The 21,709-nt window shown below is 47.2% G+C and overlaps 1 protein-coding gene across 4 annotated transcripts in view; it reads right to left on the bottom strand.

Moving 5' to 3' along the window:
- Positions 1 to 21,709, bottom strand: part of HYDIN (HYDIN axonemal central pair apparatus protein) — a 291,357-nt gene that overhangs the window by 103,466 nt on the left and 166,182 nt on the right. For all 4 annotated transcript variants that reach the window (XR_004900055.1, XM_036012178.1, XM_036012180.1 and 1 more), the window contains exons 24-27: positions 7,125 to 7,206; positions 4,559 to 4,768; positions 2,207 to 2,344; positions 1,314 to 1,491 (exon numbers count right to left, since the gene is read on the bottom strand). Coding sequence is in view for 3 of the 4 variants with exons in the window: in XM_036012178.1 (XP_035868071.1) it covers positions 1,314 to 1,491; positions 2,207 to 2,344; positions 4,559 to 4,768; positions 7,125 to 7,206 (608 nt within the window). In the remaining variant the exon portion in view is untranslated. The remainder of the gene's footprint in view (positions 1 to 1,313; positions 1,492 to 2,206; positions 2,345 to 4,558; positions 4,769 to 7,124; positions 7,207 to 21,709) is intronic.

Here is a 21,709-nt window from a genome sequence, read left to right as displayed (position 1 = left end):
GCACTGACATACCCAGGCGGCTGGTCACCCTTTCGATTAGTCTTTATGTTTATTAACTCTCCGTGAACAAACAAGAATATATTCAGGTCAAGTTGCTTCAATGACAACTAAATAAGCTACAACCCCCCAAATCAGGGAGGGTAGGCAATCAGTGGAGAGATTTCAGACACCCAAGCCCACCAAAGTGGTGCAAATTCACATACTTGAGGGGCAAGGTGGGCACAGTGCCATGATCCCTGTGCCTTTAGGGGGAAGCCCTGGACTGTGGGGAACTGGAGCACAGAAGGCCCCACCAGCGGCATTCAGACTTCAGTTATGGAACAGCCCTGCACCGACCAGCCCGTGTCCCCTGTAAGAGTCAGCTAGTTTTCCATTGTGTGGCAAAGGCCTTCCTCCCTGACCATTATCTGTGGAGCTGCACTAACTTCTGTCTGTTGAGAGGCTAAGGTGTGACAGGGTCTTCGGATGTATTTGTGTTTGTGTTCATATTTTCAGGGAGCCAACAATTAGGATTTAACAGATGGTTATCAACCAGTGAGACAGTGATTTTGGGGACTGGGGCAGGAGAAAGGCTGAGGTATGAGGGTTTAGTCGGAAGCTGTTTAGGGAGTATAGATTTCAAGGAGCTTGAAGAGTGATTTACGAAGAAGAGTGAGAAATTTCTCTGACCTTTGATCCAGCAAGAAAGAACCACAGAGAGCCTGTGGCTCAAAGCGCTACTCAGCTGAGCTTCGGGCTCTACCAAGACTGAAATATTCTGCACAGAGGAATAGCTCTGGAGGCCAGATGCCACCAGGAAAGCCCTGGCTGGCTGTGCGGGTAGATGACGACAGTGTGAATTAGCCTCTGACCGGGGTAAGGTCAATATGGGGTTGGAACCTGGTTGCCCTTCAGCACAGTTTACATTCTGAGAACAGCGCTCTCTGCAGCAGGGTCAGCCCTCACGTCCTCGAGGTGCATCTGGGAGTGTGCCGGCGGGAAGGACAACTCGGGGGGAGGCTACAGCTGGAAGGACCCTGTACTGGAAAAAAGGCCTTGGAAGTGCCATTTCCTGACGCTTCTGTGAGTGAGTCCGTGACGGCAAAATTGGTCGGGGCCTTGATCTGGGACTGTCGTGGCCAGGTCCTGTCCCACCAAACTCAGCTCACCAGTCACTTTCAACTCTCGACTTTTTTGTGGTTGAGGAGTAACACCGAAGGGAACCAGTAAGGACTGACAGGAAGATAATGCGAGGAGCTGTCAACCTTCACGCGAGCAAAGCTAAGATGCTTCTTCTGTCCCCTGTGGGGAAACACGGTAGTGGGTAGTGTTACCTTTGAGGTTTCTGGGGAGGTCGAGGCAGATTCGGGGAAAGATTCCCTCTCCACTCAGTGTGATGTTTTCTGGGTCCAGGTGGGCGATCTGTATCTGGAAACTTCTTTGAAAGACCCCAGGTACTCCAGGCAAGTAGTAAACCTTCAACACCTGCTCTTGAAGTGAACCGACGAAACCCTACGCAGCAGAAAGACCAGAGAGAACTCTAAAACTGACGACGGACTCCTGCTTTGGCACTTTGGTGGGCCAGACAACCCCAAGGGCCCATCGTGCTGGGCGGTCCCCCTTGTATCCCTCCTTCCAGATGTATGTTCATGATGAAAAAATCATTTTCATAATGAGAAAAATTCAGCATAAGTTCCTTAAAACTGATAGATTCATACACCATGTATGAGAACCTACTTCCTCTATTTGCTTTTAAAACCAATTGGCTCACTGCCGTCTACTGGCGTTTTCACACCTGCTAGCGGAAAACTGCTCTTGTTTGTTGTGGTCAGTGGACAGGGGCTCTCGGCTTCATGGAGTCACAGAGGCAGTGTGAGGACACAGGTGGAAATAAACTGTCTTCTAACCATGGAGAAAATCCACGTGGTAATATTGCCTTGTCCACTAGGGGACCCCTGGTGCTTGGACAGTGCCTGGTAAATGCGGGACACAGTAAATATTTAATAAATGAGTTACTAAGTGCTTGGATTTATTTAGTTTTCTGGCTGCTGAGAGCTCTTTAGTTTTAACTTTAAAGCTATCACAACCCACCCCACAAGTCACACCCATAACCCGGGCAGAGGATGTTTAGTGCGCTGTGATGTGTCTGCGGGGTATGGCCTGTAGGTGTGAGTCTGGGCTCCTTGCCCATCGTCTTGCAGCCCTCACGGGCGGGGGGGCTACTTACTGAGAGCGGCAGGGTCAGCGGCACGCCGGGCATAAGGTTGTCTCGTGAAGACTGGTGGTCAGTCAACACCTTGAACTGGAAGCCGACTTTCCCGGTATTCTTCACTGTGATTTCATTCTCTGTGACGTGGTCAAACAGCTTGAGGAGAAGGAGGAAACCAGTGGTTCCTCTGTCACCACCCTGGGGGATGCTGCCATCATCCCAACCAGGGCAGCTAGACAAACATGCCTCTCAGGGATGGCTGGGTGTTTCAGGATGTAGATGCTACCTATCCTCATTGTAGTATGCAAAAAGGTGCTGGCTGGGGTGGGAGGGGCAACAGACCCCGGACACCTGGCTCGGTCTTAGTTCTTCTAACAATTCTTGTGTTCAGGGTGGCTGTGTGGTGAGCATCTCCCCTCACAGACTTCAGTTTCTTCACCACAAAGAACTCCTATTAGAGGATTACTTACCTTTTCCACACCAGGAAGATTTGCTTTTTTTTTAATTAAAAAAGCCCCCTGAGATTTGAGTTCAGAATTTTCTAGAATGAATCTTTCTATTTACATGGTGAAGACATGGAAATAATAGGCCAGACATGTCTTTTTATGAGGTTTTACTAACCAGCAGGTCCAATAACCACAAACTAAGGCCACTTTAGAGCTTTTAGGACAAGCTAGGGCAAGGACCAGCTGGTTTAAAATGTACACCCTGAGCTGATCCAGAACCAACTGCCCAGAGGACCCTGGAGATAATGAATGAAAGAGAATTCTATTTGGTCAGGGCAATAAAAAAAGGTCTCAATAGATGCTGGGTAAATTTGATTTTAGCCACAATCTCTAACCTATAGATACCCACACACATGCACACACACAATTCCATAATTATAGCTTCAGTAGCTACATTATGAAATCTAATCCTCATTATAAGTTGATAGGAAATATGGTCTCTGAGTACATAACACAAAATCTAATTGGGAAGAGAATATGTAAAGATGTAGAGTTAACTAGCAATTATTCCAAAGCAAAAATTAGAAGGTACCTTATATTACAGCAAAGACTATACTTAAGTGCCAGGCAAATATAAAGTAGGAGAAAGACAAGTGAGGGATGGAGCCAAGCTGGGTCTTACCATACGTGCAGGCTTGGGTTGGTAGGACAATAATTTCCTGCAGGCAGGAAGGGCTGGGGTGCATTAGGGCCAAGAGGTAAAACAGCTTGGCCACAAATGAATGAATGAGCTATTATGGGGAATCATACAAAACAAAGTTTAATGTAAGGAGCATCAGTTAATAGAGGGGCTTAGGATACCCTCTCCGAGATGGAGGTACCCGGCTATGATCTGAAGGGAGACAGAGAAAAGGACTCTGGATCGAAGGCCTTCTCTGTCCCAGGCACAGTACTGCCCAGTCCCTTCAGTAACCACAACCACCTGGTGAGACAGGCACTGCTACCCTGTTCCCATTCTGCAGATGACAGATACTGAGGCTTGGAGAGGTCAGGCGAAGAGCCCAAGGTGGCACAGTCAGTGGGATGTAAAACCGGGGTAACATCCCAGTTCTTCTGCTACAAAACCGTATTCTTTCCTCAGTGCTATTCCACATGTGGCCTTCCCAAATGCTACTGGGTTAACTGTATAGTGACTGCTGGGATAAAAATGCGATTTGGGAAAAATGTATCTGGCAGTGATGTGAAGATGGGTTAGCAGTAGGAGCTAAGAATGCATCGTAATCCTTTGCTTCCACGGGGTCTGTGGACCAGCAGCATAGGCATCGCTTAGGAGTCTGTTGGAAATGCAGATTCTCAGGCTCTGGCCTGGATCTACAGGGTTAGAAACTGCACGTGAACAAGATTCCTAGGCAGTTCACATGCACATCAGTTTGAGAAAAACTGTAGTAATTTAGGTGTGAGACCCTGCAGTGTGATAACCACAGTGGCGATGGGAAGGGAAAACCGACTCGGAGGAGTTCTGATGGATCAATCAGCAGACCGCGGGGGCTGTACGGATACGGGGAGGTGAAGGAGAGAGTGGAGGGGGAAATGCCGTGGAGATGGTACCCTGAAGGGACTGAGAAGGTCGTCGTGTTATTGAGAGAAACAGAGAGGTTGGAATGGGCTTCTGGACTGAGAGGGAAAGAGGCAAAGTGTGTCATCTAACATGCTGCATTTTGGGAGGCAGTGAGGAAAGCAAGTGAGGACCCTGGGCAAACAGTTGGCAGTGGGAGGATGATCAGGGTCAGGAAGGCAGAGGAGGGGTCAAGGACAGGGGTGCTGGTGGGACTACCGTGATCAGGGACTCCAGGAGAGATGAGAGCACAGAGACGATGGCTGACGTTTAAGGCGAAAGCAGAAAAGCCCCCGATGGGTGGCGTACCTGTAATCCGTAGTCAATGTCCTTGGCGTCAAAGGAATAGCTGACCACGGATGCCTCTCCCTTCAGTATCATCTCATAGGTGGGCCCTCCTTCCACTTCGCACAGAGCTTTAGCCTGTGCAATGATGTCACAGTGTCCATAGAAGGTGAAAGCCACCTGGTGGCTACTGTGTGGCCGCAGCTCTCCATAGAGGGGCAAAATATCAAACACCTGCAGAGAAAGTCATTCTGTATGAGGGCATCAGTCGGAATGAAGAAGGGCCTGCAAAAGGTAAGTTCAAGTTCAGTCGATTTGCAGATAAATTCCTGACTTTAACTTGTTTGATTCCATGCGTGGGGACTGGCCCTGAAAGTATACCATAGCCATGGCAGTTGCAGTGAAAGATTTAAATTTCTAACTGGGGGCAGGCCAGAGTAAGAAGAGTTAGTACCAGGTGGCTTTAGGGCCCAGGGGGTGTTGTTTCTTCTATGCCACGGGAAGCATTTCATCCCATTCAGAGACCCATAGGGATTCCAGAAACTCCACCAGGCTCTGGTTTGGGTCTATTCTTTCTATTTCAGCAGAGTTCCCTTTAAATCCGCTGAAACCAGAGGTGTGAGGAAAAGCTAGCAAGCATTTACAATGGGGTCATCAATGTGCTCCTCCCCATCACTGAAAGAAGAATGGACTATGTTGCACATATTTTAAAAATCAGGCATACCTTGTTTATTGTGCTTTGCTTCACTATGCTTTACAGATATTGCTTGCTTCTTTTTTTTTTCCCCACACATGGAAGGTAAGACCCTCCACCAGCAAAAAGATTATGATTCCTTGAAGGCTCAGAGAAGTTAACACTTTTTTAGCAATAAAGCTTTTTTTAAATTAAGATATGTACACTGTTTAGTGTACATCGCACACTAAATAGACTACAGGATAGTGGAAACACAACTCTTCTGGGAAGACCAAAAAATTCAGGTGACTCACTCCATGGCAGTATCTACTTTACTGTGGTCGTCTGCAAATGAACTGCCAGGTCTCTGGGGTACGCCTGTACTACGTTTTTTCCCATGGAGATAACTGGCCAATTGGCCAACATGCGTGTACAAGGATGTTTACTATAGTGTTATTTATAACAGCAACATTTTGGAAACCAGCTAAATGCCTCTCAGTCAGGGATCGCTTTAAATGAGGTGTTTGTGGTGCTCTGCCCACGGAGGACGAGGTCACGTGTACTCAGGGACTAGAAGTGAGGTGCCCGGCAGATTACTGAGTGAGGAAGCAGTTTTGCTCGTATCACACTCGAGGATGGGAGCATGTGCAAGTTAATTCAGAGTGGGGGTTTTGGGCGAAGCTTTCAGCATTATTATTCTATAAATGACAGGATTTTGAGGATTTTTGCTTTCATGTTTCTGTATTCTTGAGTATTCTATGACATTTTTGAAAATAGAAAAAATTAACATTTCAAAGACAAGTGTTTTCTATACCTACACATACTCATTCTAAAAACATTAGAAAGCACAGAAAGATTCAAATGGAGAAAACAAGTCAACCCTGAGATTATACTGTAGATATATGGATACATGTGTATACGTATATGTATATGCATTTATGTTCTGATTTTCCAGTCAACATCACAACATGAACTGCTTTCCCTTGTGACTATTCTTCACAAGCATCATTTAAAGTACTTAAAAAAATAGAACACATAGTATTTTTTTACTCAATGTATCAGAGGTTGCTCTAAGTCAGCATGTAAAGCACTTTCTCATTCTCTGCAGAGAAGTGCACAGTGCAGGTCTTGTGCAGATGTAACTTCGTTTATTCAGCTGCTGTCCTGTTGGTGGAGTTGTTCCTGATTTTTCTGGCTTTCACCAACAAAGCTGCAGTGTGCAAGCATAGTTACATGACTCGATGTAAATGTAAATGCACACCTGTAGAATGACGTCCCAGCACAGGAAGCGTGCATGTTAAGTTCTGATACAGCTGCCAAATTGTACATTACAGAGGCTGTGCCAGCTCATACTCCTGTCTACAAAGGGGAACACTGTTTGCTTGCCCCCGCTTTGCTACTGCAGATAATCTGTCCTCATGGACACGCAATCATTTATTTTTCCTTTTTTTTTTTGCTATGTCTAAGTGTTGTAACAGACATCTTTGTAAGCAAATCATGCATCTCCAATGATCTGCTCAAGCCATCATTCCAGGAGAATTTAAGGGTATGAATCTGTACATTCTTGATTTCCTCTTTGTTTTTACTGTGAAATCACTGAGGAAAATATTTCTCCTTTTGTAACCACTCTCTAAGGGGCTGGGGAGAGCACGAGATCTCTAAGGTTTAGAGGTAACTAGTTTTTCCACTAAAGAGAAAATCTATTTGCTGAGGCGTCTGGGGTCTCCCTGAGGTGCTGGCTCGGTGGGTGTTTGGTTGTGATGTGACCCGGGTGAAGTTTCGAAGACCCATCACAGCCAAGTCCCAGCGTTGCCCTTGCTACTCCGCTCCCAGGTCTGCCTCTGCCTCTGTTTTGTGGAAAGGACCCTCAACTTGTCAACCCACCCCAGGCAAAAACAAACAAACAAACAAACATACATCTGAGATGTGCAGGTCAGGCTCTTCTGATTTTTTGCGTCCTCTTCCTTTAGACCCAAAATCTTCATCCGCAGGGACAATCCTGGGGAGTTCAATGAAGTACAAAGAATCACTCATTTGTCAGCTGTCAGGGCACAGTCTCCAACACAGCGACCCTGTCTTCGTCCCTCCACTCCTGTGCCCCACAGAACAAGCAGGGCTCTCACTCACAGGACGCCTCCTCAAGAGGTCAGCTGATCGGTGCTCTTACCTCCTGCCCCCCAAACAAGTAGTTCAGGGCATCACACTGAGCAATTCTCTGTAGCCCAACCCTTCTTTCCTGGCCGATCAAACCCATGTCCAACTTACAAAAGTTCTGAGAAGCTCTGGCAATTCTTCAGACAATTTGGACATGTCTCCGATGCTCAATGTTAAGTCACATCATTTACTGGAGCATTTTATTGTGAGGATATAATGTCTGACCAATAGTCATATCCTCTTCTGCTGGCTATCCTTGACCTGACCCTGGCTATAGACCTTGGGAAGGTGGAGAGGGCAACATGGTAGGAAAGGCTCAGTCCCCGATGACTTTCAACTCCATATCCCAGACGCCTAGTCCAGGGCCTAATACAGAGAAGGTTCTCATTAAATCGTTGACTGGTGAGTGGTTGGATGAATAAATAAGGGATGAGTTTGAGAATGTAAGTCAATGCAGAGAGAAGAACGCCATTTAAGAAAAAGTCCATTAAGGCTTTGCACTTAACAAAACCACTTAGAGCAATCTCAGGGGACTGTATTGCTGAGACTGCTCCTGAGCTGGTGGAGGCTGAGGTCCCCAGGATGGACTCCAGCTGGGACAGGAGGGCACTGTCGGGCTTCCGTAGCCACGTTACAAATCTACAGACACATGGGGAAGACACAGGTGTTGCAAGTCAGTGCCTAGGTGGGCTCTTGGTTTCTAAGGCCACGTGCCAAATCCTAGACCAGACAGGTCTAGAAGGGACTGCTGTACACCCTCCCATGCTCAAATCTTAATTGAGATTTTACTTTCTCCTAAAAGTTTGCTGACCATGCCCTCGTAGTCTGGGTCTAGTGTCTCTTCTCTGAGTACCCACAGCCCCCAGGGTTCCCCTCTCACACTCCTATCTCCCGTCTCTGCTAGACTGTGAGCTTGCTGAAGACACTGTATCTACTCTGTCATAATACAGTGCCTGAGACGAAGCAGGCACTCAGGCATGGCTATGAATGGATGCGTGCCGAGATCCTGCTCCCAGAGAGCCAGAAAGCAGGGCCAGGACTAGGGTGAGGAATGTGAGGCACTTGCTTTCTGGCCCTGCAGGTGCAGCTCAGCCTGCGCATGACCCGCCTCCTACATGCTTGCTCTGGGGCCTCAGTGCTCCACCCTGGTCCTGGCCCTGCCAGTTTGCTCTACTGCCACTCGAGTTCTCTGGGGCACAATAAAAGACGGCGCCAGCTGCTACGGAAGCCCTTATGTCCAGGTCTCATGGATGGGACAGGTCTTAGGATGTCACAAGGGCCAGAGTGGTGGGGTCGCCCCACTCTGCCTGCTCCCCTCAGGATGCATGTGGCTTTTTAGGGGCTCTTCCTCTCCCACATCTCAGGCCTTTGATATTAATTTCAACCCACTGTCACTTACATATTCATTCTGGCCCCATACACACTCTACTTTTTCTCAGAGGCTCAGCAGAAATGTCACTTATTGGATGGAGCACCAACACTGTTCCATCTTGCCATTGGAAGGAATTTTTCCTCCCTCTTAAGTTTCAGAGCATTTCACCTGCACTTCTTTTAGGGCGCTGATCCCTCTCTAGCATGCACCTGGGGGCCGTGTCCTAAGCTTCGGGCATTCCTCTGCCAGCTTCATGGTTTCTGCCTTATTGAATGTCATTTAATAAATCAATTTTCATTGAGGTATAATTTACATACATGATGAGTGAGCACTCAATAAGCATATAGTTTGATGAGTTTTTACACACACACACACACACACACACACACACACATATATATATATATATATATATCAGCAAAACCATTATCATATTAATACACAGAACATTCCTATCACCCATTCTCTCTGGCCCCAGACTCCCCTTGGCTCTGCATCAGTAAAAAGCAGACATGCTGACAGTCCCACATAAATGGAATTATTAATGTGTACTCTTTTGTACTTGACTTCTTTTGCTCAGCAGAATGTTTTCAGATTCACATATGTTTTTGCAGGGAGCAGTTGTCTGTTCTTTTAATCACTCAGCAGTATTCCTCAGGACAGAAGACAGTGTGTTTATCCGTCTTCTTGTCGATGGACACCATGGCTGTTTGTAGCTTTTAATACTGTGAATAAAGTTGCTGGAAGCCTTTTTGTGGACATATGTTTTTATTCCTCTTCGGTAAATTTCTAGGAAGGGAACTGTTGGCTTGTATGCTGTATGTGTGTTCAACATCGCGGGCAACTGCCAAACAGTGTTCCAAAGTGGCTTTGCCCCATTTCACACTACCACCCACAGGGCATTGGGGCGCCAGTCGGTCCGCATCCTCACCCAACCTGGTACTCAGTCCTTTTACTTTTAATCATTCAAATGAGTATATAGTGATAGCACACTGTGGTGTTCATGAATAGGCTTATTTCAAAGGAACAAATGTATATAATTGCTATAAACTGAGAACCAGTTTTATCTACTATATTCAAAAGGTAAATATGATGGGAAAAAATGTTCTTATTTTCTAGCTTGATGAAGGCTCTGAGCAGGGCCCTGCTTGTCCTTTTTAAGAAGAGAGATCAGTGCAGCTTCCCCTGGGGAAAACCCTCAGTGAGCAGTAGCGCTGTGAGCTCTTGGAGGGCAGGACCCAGGCTCTCCCCTCTTTACAGCCCCCGGCGCCCAGGGTCTTATACCTACAGCATGAGCTCAATCTGTGTCTGACGGAATGGACAGATGGAGAGATGGACAGATGGATGGGTGTATGGATGGTTGAACGAGAACAGGTAAGTAGCATGGTGCAGGATAATTTGGCTATTTTTCACGTCCACTTTCAACCTGTCCCTCCCCTCCCCCCCCCGCCCCCATGGCCTTGGAGAAGAACGGAAAAGCTCTTTTCGTCTTCTCCTGTGACCTTCCACTTGGCTTACTCCAGGCCTGACGTCCCTAGTTGACACTACCTTAGGTGAAGACCACACTATTCTGGGCAGAGGGTCCATGTTGGGCTGGGTGCTGAGAAGCTCATTAAAATGTTCCTGAACCTCACCCTTGGGTGCATTCTGATTCGGCAGATCACAGGTGGGGCCCAGAAGTTAGGTATTTAACAGTCTTCCCGGGTCATTCTAATGTGTAGTCAGATTTAGGACCTACCATGGGGAGAAATGGCAGCATGACAGCCAAGGACTGGAGCTGATGGTTAATGTGGGACTATCGCTGAGCCCTGCCAGCTAGGGACAGTGAGATCAGCACAGGGTGACTTGGAGCACTGATCAAATCACCCAGGCCAGCAGAGATGCCTGGGAGACTCTGCCAGATCATGGGCCCACGCAATGGCACTCTCCTATCCAACATTTTCACCCCCCAGGGTGGTGTGCTGAGTGAGAAAAAAAATCACATGGGAATGTCTGTGAAGGGAAAACCCAGAGCTGCAGAGTACCCACAGACCTGAGGAAAAAACAATGCCTCAGTGGACAGTGATGCCTGGACAGCCGGGAAGCAAGCGGTCTCTCTGGAAACAAACAGAGGAGCCCAGTCCGGCAGCCCTGCTGACAACAGACGGAGCCACAGGGGACGGCAAAACCTTTGTCTTAACGAAGGCTCCCGCTTATCATTAAAGCCGAAAACCTGCTCCAAAACACGGAAATAGAATGTCGGTAGCGTTTTTTTGGATCGGATCTCATTTTACCCTCAGGAATAGATGATTACTTCCCTGTTATGCCGACCCAAGCAGGATTAGATTCGGTTATTTTTAAAAGAGAGTGCGCAGCAAACAAGCAAAAAACCACACAAAACCCCAAAATCAATACTGCTCCAATTCCAGAGCTGCCCACATCAGACTCACTGGAGCAGCCGGGAAAGAAACCCTCCCTTTAGATGCAACAGAACCACGTAAACACCAGACGCACTGCCAGTCAGCCACACGGGTTTCGGCTCAGCCGTTTCCCTCTTCATAGTTTATTTGCGATATTTGGTAACTTGGGATCAATATAAACTTTTGCGCTGCAAATTAAAAAATGCCCACCACCCTTAGTTCCTGTTCTCCCTTTACGGGAAGTGGCAGTCCAGCAAAATAAAACCCCGATGAACGTGCCTGTGCTTCAGTTGGTGTTTCGTGCTGCAGCGCAGACAATACTTGGGGATGGAACAGTGTATGTCGGATACCCACTGCAGTCCGGGCTGTGCAGACGACGTCTCAAAAGTCTTGCAGCGGACGCCATGACTTCTAATTCACCGATTCACTAGACCTGGGTTCTAGGTATGTCCACTACAGAGGGTGAAGGCAGCCACGGGCTGGATAAAAAGGTCCTGCAGGCGTGTTTTGTTTGGCTGATATGCTATTTAATATTTTTTTCAGTTACGACTGTAGCAGATGCTATTGGCACAATGTCTACATTGCCTTTACTAGAATGGCGCACCCATCCCTCGGGTGCTGTGTGTGTTGGCTGCACCTTTCTCTGGGCATTGCCCTGGCTTGGTGGAGCTGCCTGGGAGGTTATGTCCTTCCACCCGTTAGGGTGTGAGCACTAGGCAAGGATTGTTTGATGAGGGAGAGGACCATGAGAGTGCAGCCTTGTTGTCTCCGGGTGGGACAAATTCTGATGCAATTCACACTCCAGGGCTCCTGTGGGGTCAGGCAGAGGCAAGGCTTCTGAAGTCACACCTTCCCCTAGTGTTCCCCTCCACCCTATAGTGTTTTCTTTTTTTTTCTTTTTTTTTACTCTTCTATAATTTCTGCCAAGAGCTCTCCCTCGATAGATCACCTGCCCAAGCATCACCATTTCAAGCTGTGCTTCTAGGGACCCAGTGTAGCAGTGTGTGATTCCAAACATGAAGAAGCCAGTTCTTGCTTCAAGGGACTCAGAGGCCAGGGAGTCAGAGTCAGAGACTTAGGGATGGGTACGAGGGGTCCAGCAGCAAGGTGTGCAAAGCAGCAAAGGCTGTGGGGCCAGCCGGCTTGGGTTTGAATTCTGGCTTCCTGATTTATGCACCGTGTGCTTGGGAGCTGTGTTAGTGGTGGAACCTTCCTCCTTGTTTGCGGTGAGGTAACAAACTCAGCAGGGTGCCTGGGTCACGGTGAGTGTCCAATGTGCATGAGCTGCCCAGGAATCACCAAGAATCAATGTGCATGAGCTGCTCTTGTGCTGGAGTGGAGGCGATTGCCATCATTTTTGAGATTTAGATGAGAGAAGAGTCTGTTGGAGTTCAGAAGAGGGAGAGACCGGCTTTCCCTGGATGTGTGGGGGAGTCTTCAAGGAGGAGGAGCTAGTCTAACTGCACCTGGAAGGAAGAGTGGTCCTTTCCCAGTGAAGAGTGGAAAGGACATGCTGTCTGAGGAAAAAGGATTGAGAGCCCCTGGATTCTCCAGGGACAAGTGAGAAGTTTGTTGTAGATGGAGGATGCATGTAGATCCCAGTAGGAGGAGGAGCCAAGGAGGAGGAAGCCAAGGAGGAGGAGGAGGAGGATGCTGATGATGACAATGATGATGATGAAGACTAGCAGTAAGTGAGAGTCAGTGATGGCCAGCACTGGAGGCAGTCATGATGGAGGGGGGATGGCAGCCATGGGGACAGGAGCGGTCCTCCTCCTGCCACTTTATTTTCCCTGTTCTCACACACCTCTTCCTCCTGGCACTGGGCGGAGGAGGCTGTGAAGCACAAACAGCAAATGTAGGGGGAACACAGGTGGCCAACGGTTCTGATGTGGTGGCCCTCACTGGCTCCTCCACTACTCTCTTCTTTCTGTCCCTTCTGCCCAGCCAGCCCCTCAGCCTTGCTCATGGGCAGGCGGTGAGGAGGCCGTCGTGGGAAGAGAGTTGGGCTGTGGTCTATCAGGATGGGATCCTGAGCCCAAGAGCTTGGTCCAAGTGTACTTTCTGATCATTTCATGTCCCCATTTTAAAACCTTTCGGAAGACTCTCCATTTTCCCGAGGATAAAGCAGACTCCTTAATGAGGCTTAGAAGACCCTCCTCCATGGTCAAGACCTCCTACCCCCAATTTTGATACCAAAAGGAGCAAATGACCCATAGCAGCCAGCTCCTAGCATGGTTCAGAGGTCCAGTGCGTTTTCAACAATCCAAGAATATGAATGTGTGCTATTCGGCGTAACTGATTTCACTGCTGAGGTATTTTCTCTACAGCTATACACCATATTTCCATGCCTTTGACTTGTAATCTATGGCTCATGTTAAGCAAACCCCTCATCTTTACATGTTAGATCTTATCAGGTGTTTTTTTTTTATATTCCCATTCTTCTTCTCAGCTATCTAACTTCTGCTTCTCTCACTTTCTTAAAACCCTCCCTCTCTCCCTTTTCCCCTCCCTCCCTTCCTCTGACCACACATCGCAAACCTGCTCCGGATTGGATAGGCCCCTGATTCCTGCTTATAAAGGGAGCAGATTATAATCATGGCTTTACATCGTGTTGAAAGTGGGCACATTCCTAAGCCTCTCTGGGCATACACATGAGGACCCAACCACATTTCTACATTTACTGCCTGGCTTTGTGGTCTTACACTTGCTGCACCTCCTACAATGGGAAGCGGATGACAGATGGAAACAGATGGGGCTGGCTCAGCGCCTTCCCCACCAGCTCGGCCTGGCTCCGCCACGTGAGAAGGGGAAGTGAACTGCAGATACACGGCCACTGTAGAGAGGGGCCTGCTTGCGCTTCTGACTTTATGATGTCCCAGAATGCTGCCACTGGCCACTTGTGCTAAGGTGGACATTGGTGGGACATCACTAAGTTGCTAAAACTCAGTTATTCAGGTCTTAGGGAATGAAAATTGTATTTTTCAAGGTTCTCAAAAGGAGTTCCTTCTCACTGCAGCTGTCCACTGGAATCACCTGCGGAACTTTAGGAACCTGACCCCCAACTGAAGAGTTATGATTTACTTGGATATTGAAAGGTTCCAGGATGATTCTAATGTGCACTCAAGGCTGAGAATCACTGACCTACACAATGGAGGCAAGCGGATCACTGAGAATGGTGATAAAATGAGAGCCCTACTGTGGTCTGACTGCTTGTGCCCTTCAAATTTCATATGTTGAGATCCTAACCCGAAGGGGACAGTATCTGGAGGTGGGGCCTTGGGAGGTGATCGGGTCGGGATGGCGGAGCCCTCCCACCTGGGATGAGGGCCTTTATAAAAAAGACCTCAGAAAGCCAGCTTGTCCCTTTTGCCATGTAATCCACAGGAGAAAGGTGCCATCTGCGAACCAGGAAGTGTGGGCCCTCTGCAGACACTGCATCTGTCGGAGCCACGACTGCAGACTTCCCAGCCTTCAGAACTGTAAGAGAAAACTGCTTGTTGTTTATAGGCGCCCCAGGAGCTGGTATTTTGTTACAGCAGCCCAGGTGGACTGAGATGCGCTCTAATTAAGTAACTGCATCCAATAGTTATTCATCACTGACTCCCTACCAGGTATAACCTCAAGCACTTCATAAGGACTGCCTAATTAAATCTTCACAACAGCTCGATGAGGTAGGTCCTAGCATGGTCCTCCGCCTTCAGAGGACAAACCTGAGGCCCACAGAGCAGGTGGCTGAGCTAAGTTAGCCTGGCCCCAAAGCTTACTCTCTTAACAACTTTGCTGGGCAGGGGAGGGCTCCTTCATCATGCCATGCTATGCTCATGGCAGTGACTCATGAAGTAGTCTTTTCCATTTTCAAGGTAATGGAAATCCATCACATAGAGAAGATACAGTGTATTTTCTAGAACCATTTTTTTTAATAAGAGGGACCCATTCTGATTGTATCTAGATAAGGAAAAGCAAGAGACAATTGATCTTGCTCTTGAAAAGACTTCCCACAGTGAGTTTTGCTGTGAGATGAGAAGTGGAGAAATGTGCCCAGAATCGAGCGTGAAGCTTTCTGGAGGGATTTCTGCGTGCAGTGGCCATTTCTCTAAAAGCTCCAGAAGGTGTCCCCACTGCTACATGCTCTTAGAAAGGCAGCCGAACATGTGGGCTGTAAAATCGCCCTTATTATCAGCTTCAAAGCTCTTTAGAAATCTTTTCAAAACAGGAAGTTTTTTTAAAGTCAATTCCTTTTAATGCCTGGTCTTCAGTAGATGTAGCTAGCTTTGGGGGATTTTAATGAATATGAACACACAGATAAATCAACTGCACTCTTTTTAAGAATCAGGTCACTAACTGAGCCAAGCGGACATGACTTTAACTCAGGTCCCGATATACACTGATACCTTCCACTCTTGTCTCGAGAAGCCAGTTTAGCTCTCACTGAGTGTCTAACAGGCTGATGCCCTCTGCCAATATCAGAGACATTGGGTAGGTGCCTTAAAAAGAATGAATCTGTAGTAAGGTAACTCGAGTTCTTCTATAAAAACAATAAAAGCTGTACACAAAGTTTTGTAACACTCAAAACTGACATAAAAAACAGCCCAACTCATTTCTCTATGTGGTAACAGATATGGAACATCAGGAGATTGGGCTAAACTGACCTGCTAATGGAAGCAGAGTATCTGATCCCTAATGCGGAGAGCACTTGTGGGTTAAACAGGAGGCGAGTGAAAGGTCACTTGCAGGCTAACTACAAAGGCAGGAGCTTGTGTCTGGAAACTCAGACTTGAGAGAAGGCTTACAGCCCTCGTTTTGGTCCCAGAGGCTAATGGGTAAATTAGCTGGCCCCTCCCAGCAGGGGGCCGGATCCTAGAGGGATGGGCTATGGGAGGATTACAGGGCCTCAGCATAGGGTATAAGCAGTCCTGCTGGAGGTGGACCTCACACCGTTCTCTTTCACAAGGGGCTTCACATTTACTAACAATGCCATATTTATAATGGGGGTAACACAACACAGATGTTCATTTTTTTTATTATTCTTAAACTATGTATGTATGTTATATACACTTTTGCATGCATGATGCAATTTCACAATAAAGAGTGGATGTGGCGTGATGAAGTTGTTTCTGATCTTCCAGTGAGGCAGCTGCAGTTAAGTGAGGGGCCAAAAGCCAGCTGAAACAGGCCTCCGGGGTGAATGAGGGAGACGAGTGTATCGTTTTCCTACGTTGCCTTCTGCAGGGCTGGTGTTTAATGCAACAAGAGGATTTAGCAAAGGGCTAAGATGTGGAGCACTTGCTCGGAGGCAAAGCTGCAGGGAGCCTGAATCAGAAAGAGAGGTGATAACTGATGGAGAGGAACACTGGCAGAAAGTTCTAGCTTGCACAGCAAGCGACATGGGAAGGAAGGAAGGAAGGAGATGATGAAAGAGTGTAGCCTGAAGAAAAGTATTGGGTGGTGCAGGCCGGGGAAACCAAGAGGATGCAGCCTTGTGGTAGAGCGAGGTGGGAAAGAGGGTGGGGGAGGTACGCCCGAGTACAGGGACAGCTAGGAGCACTGAAAGGAAGGGTGGGCCCAGGAGAAACTTCTGAGGAAAAACTGGGGGAATGTGCTCCTACCCGGGTACTGAGGAGGGAAGGTGAATGAGGAGGAGAGATGACACAAAGCCAGACAGGTTACAAGGTTGGGCGGAGCCTTGGGAATGTTCCTGATCAGCTTTACCAGGGAATGACAAATGGCTTTCTAAAGTGACTGCATCAACAACACTCTTGTTGGCAATGTCTGAGCTTCTGTTCCTCCATATCCTCAACCACTGTACTTCGTATGGTCATATTCAACTTTGTGCAAGTTTGTGGGTATGCAATGCTGTTTTAATCACCACTTTCAAAATTACTAATGAGGTGGAATATCTTTCTATATCAGCCATTCATATTTCCTCCTGTGAAATAACTGCCCACGATCTCCCAGTTTTAAACTGAATTACATGTTTTTCCTTCAAAGACATACTTTATATATTACATACACTTATAATTTGAAGGTAATAAGTGTGCTAGAGCCGTCTATCAGTTTGTGACTTCTCTTTTAATTATTTTTATGGTGTGTTTTAATGACTAAAAGTTCTCACATTTAATGCAGAAATTAAGAATAGTTTCAGTAAGGTTTTGTGCTTTTTGTATCTTGTTTAAGAAATTCTCCCTTGCCTTGGCTGGTGTGGCTCAGTAGACTGAGCACCAGCCTGTGAACCAAAGGGTCGCCGGTTGTTTCCCAGTCAGGGCACAGGCCTGGGTTGTGGGCCAGGCCCCCAGTGGGGGGCCCGTGAGAGGCAGCCAGGCCTTGATGTTTCTCTCTGTCTCTTTCTTTTCCCCTTCCTTTCTCTCTAAAAATAAATACATTCAATTAAAAAAAAAAAAGAAATTCTCCCTTGCTCAGATATCATGAAAGCACTGTCCTACATTTTTTTCAAATCTAAAAAGTTGACTTTCAAATTTATATCTATCCATCACCCTCATTAAATGCTTTTGTTAAGTCTAATAATTTGCCTGTAGATTATTTTGAGTTTCTATGTAGATAATTATGAGTTTTATGTCTTTCTTTCCAAATCTAGTCCCTTTTATTTATTTTCATATTTCCCTTAAATGATTTTAACATTTTATTGTTTTCTCAAATTATCCTTGATCACGTTAAGGATTTTTTTCCCATGAACAAGTGTTTGGCTTTATTGGATGTTTTTTCCTTAATCTGTTGAGATGGCCATATGGTTTTCCTTCTTTACTGTGGTAATGTGATAAATGAAATCATTAGTTTTTCTAATGTGGAACTAACTTTGCATTCCTGGAATAAACCTAATTTGGTCATGATAGGTCATCCTTTTATCCTTTGCTAGATTAAGTTTGCTAATATTCTGATGAATATTTTGCAGTTATATTTTGAATTAATGAGTGAGAATGGCCTGAAATATTTATGTCTCTGACCTGGCTTAATGGGTTTCGTTATGAAGAATAAATTGGCCTCACAAAATGAGCTGGGTAATATTTTCTTTTATTTTTCTCTGGAAAGAGCTTGTGTAAGTTTGAAATTACTTGTTCCCTGAATGCTTGGAAGAACTTGCCTGTAACTATCAGGACTTAGTGTTTTATTATAGAAAGTTCTGAAATTATTTATTCAATTTCTTCACTGGGTATCAGTTGTTCCCAATTTTCAGGCTTCTGTTACCAGGGCCTTTTACCTCTCTAATGTGTCCTCACGAATTTACTGGTTTGATTTTTTAAATAAATACTGAAATGGGCCAAATTGGTTTCTCTCAATATATATATGTTGAAGTCCTAAACCCTAGTAGTACAGAAAACGACCACGTTTGAGATGGGTTCTTCAGATGTAATTAAGTTCAACTGAGGTCATCAGGGTGGGCCCTAAGCCAGCACGACCGGTGTCCTTCTAAGAAGAGGCAATTTGGTCACAGACAAGGATAGAAGGGAGACACGGGGAGAAGAGGGTCATGTGTAGGCCAGGGAAGAAGCTTGGAACAGGTTCCTCCCTCTTGGCCCCCAGCAGAAACCAGCCCTGCCCACGTCTTGGTCTCTGGTTTGTAGCTTCCCGACTGTGAGAGAGTAAGCCTCCCGGTCGGTGACACTTTGCTACGGCAGCCCTAGCTAATAATACAAACTCGAGTGCTCACTGGAACTTTATCTGTGGGACCTCCTCTTCTGGCCCCTGTTGCTCCCTCATCACAGCTCCTCTCCTTCTAGCCCCAGGGCTCCATGAGTGCTTTTGTCTCTGATCCAGACTTCTCTGGGAGGTGGGAAAGAAAGAAGTGCAGAAGCTTACAGGGTTCTGGAAGGCGTAGGCCTATAGTGAAGAGAGAAGGATATTTATGGCTAGGACCAAAGCTTAGGCCAGCGAGAGGCACCTGCGGCCCTCAGGCCCTGTGAGGCCTCCCGGTGTCCTGAACTGGCTTCAGACTGACTTCAGGAGAAAGGGCCTCAAAGCTGCCTCTGGGATGTTGCCTCTCACACGTGGCCCGGTATTAACTCCACACAGGTGCCAATCCACTCAATTTCCTCGATAAAGGAGTAGCCATAACAGCTGGCATCTACTGAGCATGGATGGTGTGACAGGCCCGGTTCCAAGAGCTCTGCAGGTAGGAGCTGATTCAGTCCTTACCACCTCTGTATGTGGGAGGTGCCCTTATCACCCCCTCACTTCAGACGAGAGAGCCAAAGCGCAGGTCACGTGGGGCAGGCAGCTGAGCATGATCCTGCCTCAGACAGGCTCTTAACCTGCACACTGAGCAGCCCGGGACAGCTGGGTGCAAGGGCCTGCCTCGTGGTATTCAATAAAGCTATTTTTGTTTTGAAAGAAAAATAAAGAAGCATGTGTTCCCTAAATATTTACTTAAAAAGAATTGGACCCTTGGGCAAAGCAAGGGCCTGCCCTGATCACAGGTCTGGGCTTACCTGTCTGCAGGGAGGAGGAGTGGGGAAGAGAGGGAGGCGGGTGCTCCAGGCCTGGCCCTCCAGAGCCACACGTGGGCTGTCGCCTGCTAAGGCCTGGCTTCAGCCTTGACTAATACAGCCTGGTACAGGAAAAGGATTTTCTACCCTTGACCAGAAGGAAAGGGGGTCTGGGTCCACCATCTAGGTGTCTAAGGACCCTAGAGCTGTAACACTCTAGGATCTTGGGGAGCGCTTCACTTAGCAGCACTTGGTTTGAAGGAGAGGAAGGCGCCCCCAGGGAACTAACTCCAGACTTTCCTCCCTATCTCGGAGACATGTGTGCTTCATAGACATCTCTCATTTAATCTTCACGACAACTCTTTTAGGTCTCTCCATGGTCTCCCTTTCACAGCTGAGGAAACTCAGGCACCGGGGGACAGAGCCTGGATTTTAAACCACAGCCTGGGACCTCAACTACCATGAATGCGTTATGTCCTAGAAAAGTTTCACTCTCAAAGAAATTGAGGGATGATGAGGAGACAGATAGAAGCATCCAGAAAACGAGGCTTCCTCCACCCACCTCCCAGCCCTTCCCTCCTTCTCTTCTAATCACAATATTGGACAACTTATGCTCATCACAGAGAAATCAATGTGAGAACAACACGTGTTCCTTTGCTCCAGGGCTGAGCTCCCTCAGGCCCTCATATTAGATTTATTTATAATCTGATTTGGAAATAAAAAGGCAAAGATGTCCTTGGAGACCACTTGGCTCATGCGCTCTACGTTCTAGCACTGCCTCGGCTCTGCGGCCCTGGGCCTGAGCAGAGACGCCAGCCGAGCCAGCCAGTGTCTGCCTGACTCTCGTTGGCCTCCTAGAAGTAAAGGCTGGTTCGAGTGTGGGCTTCCTCGTGCTCCTCTTCTATACAGAGGCCACGAAGCACCGTGGTCTCATGCAGCTGACCAGACAGGCTGCAGAGACAGCCAATAAGGGGCCACGTGCTGGCCATGCCAGCGTGGATACTCAGCCCTCATGTTTCATCTCAGCTTCCTCGTTACCTGTGTACGTGTGAGTGGCACAGGCTGTCATGCACCGAAGTCCGTCTAGAACATTCTCACGCACATGGACTCACATGGGCAAGCACGTTTCTTTTTTTTTTTTTTTTTAAAGCTTTTATTTATTTATTTTTAGAGAGGGAATGGAGGGAGAAAGACAGAGAGAGAGAAACATCGATGTGTGGTTGCTGGGGGTCATGGCCTGCGACCCAGGCATGTACCCTGACTGGGAATCAAAAATGCGACACTTTGGTTCGCAGGCCATGCTCAATCCACTGAGCTATGCCAGCCAGGGCGCAAGCACGTTTCTAAGCCAGTAACTGGCCTTCCCTCTTACAGAATGCTCAGTTAGCCCACTCGTCTGTTTTACTTCTGTTTCTGTTCTTACATGTGATATGAGGGCCAGCTTGGGGAAAAAATACTCAAACAAGTATTCTTGTTTCTTTAAATGCATGAGTCAGAACTGCCCACAAAATCACACACGTACACATGCACTCACTCCCACATGCACACGTGGGCTCCCACACACATGCGTGCACGTGCACACACACAGCAGATGTATGGAGTGTGACAAGAAGGGATGTTGAGTGTCTAGGCATTCTCATGTCCTGCCTAGTAAAAGAAAAAGAAAAGCTTCTTTTATCCTTTTGTTTCTTTTGCTAACTGCAAGGCTTAGAAGAATTCTAATTGGAAAAAGGTCAGTATTGGTACATCTGATAAAAGTGACCTTTAGCCAATGAGTGCTTCGTGTTTTTCTGACGGCTTGCACAGAGAGAGCCTATCTGGATGGTAAGTGGCATTTTTTTTTTTTTTTGCTATTCAAGGTGACATTACACCTTGAACCTTTCCATTTGGCAGGTGCCAGCAAGCTGACAGAAAAGAATCTTGCACCAGTTATGAAATGATTCTCTTCTCAGTACAAACAGTGATGGGAGCAGGGGAGCAGTTGACTAAAAACACCCTGTGAGGGATGACTCTGCTGACGACCGTGCTGGGCTCTGGGGCCCGTAGACAAGAAAGAGGACAGGCGTGCTCTCTGGCCGCATGGGCATGAGGAGCCAGCTGGGATGTTGACAGTGAGCCATTACTAAAGATGCGCAAGTC

The sequence above is a fragment of the Phyllostomus discolor genome, chromosome 12, assembly GCF_004126475.2.
Source record: "Phyllostomus discolor isolate MPI-MPIP mPhyDis1 chromosome 12, mPhyDis1.pri.v3, whole genome shotgun sequence".
In the NCBI taxonomy this organism is placed as follows: Eukaryota; Metazoa; Chordata; class Mammalia; order Chiroptera; family Phyllostomidae; genus Phyllostomus; species Phyllostomus discolor.
Note: the sequence above shows the minus strand (reverse complement) of the source record. Positions and strands in the feature narration are given on the sequence as shown.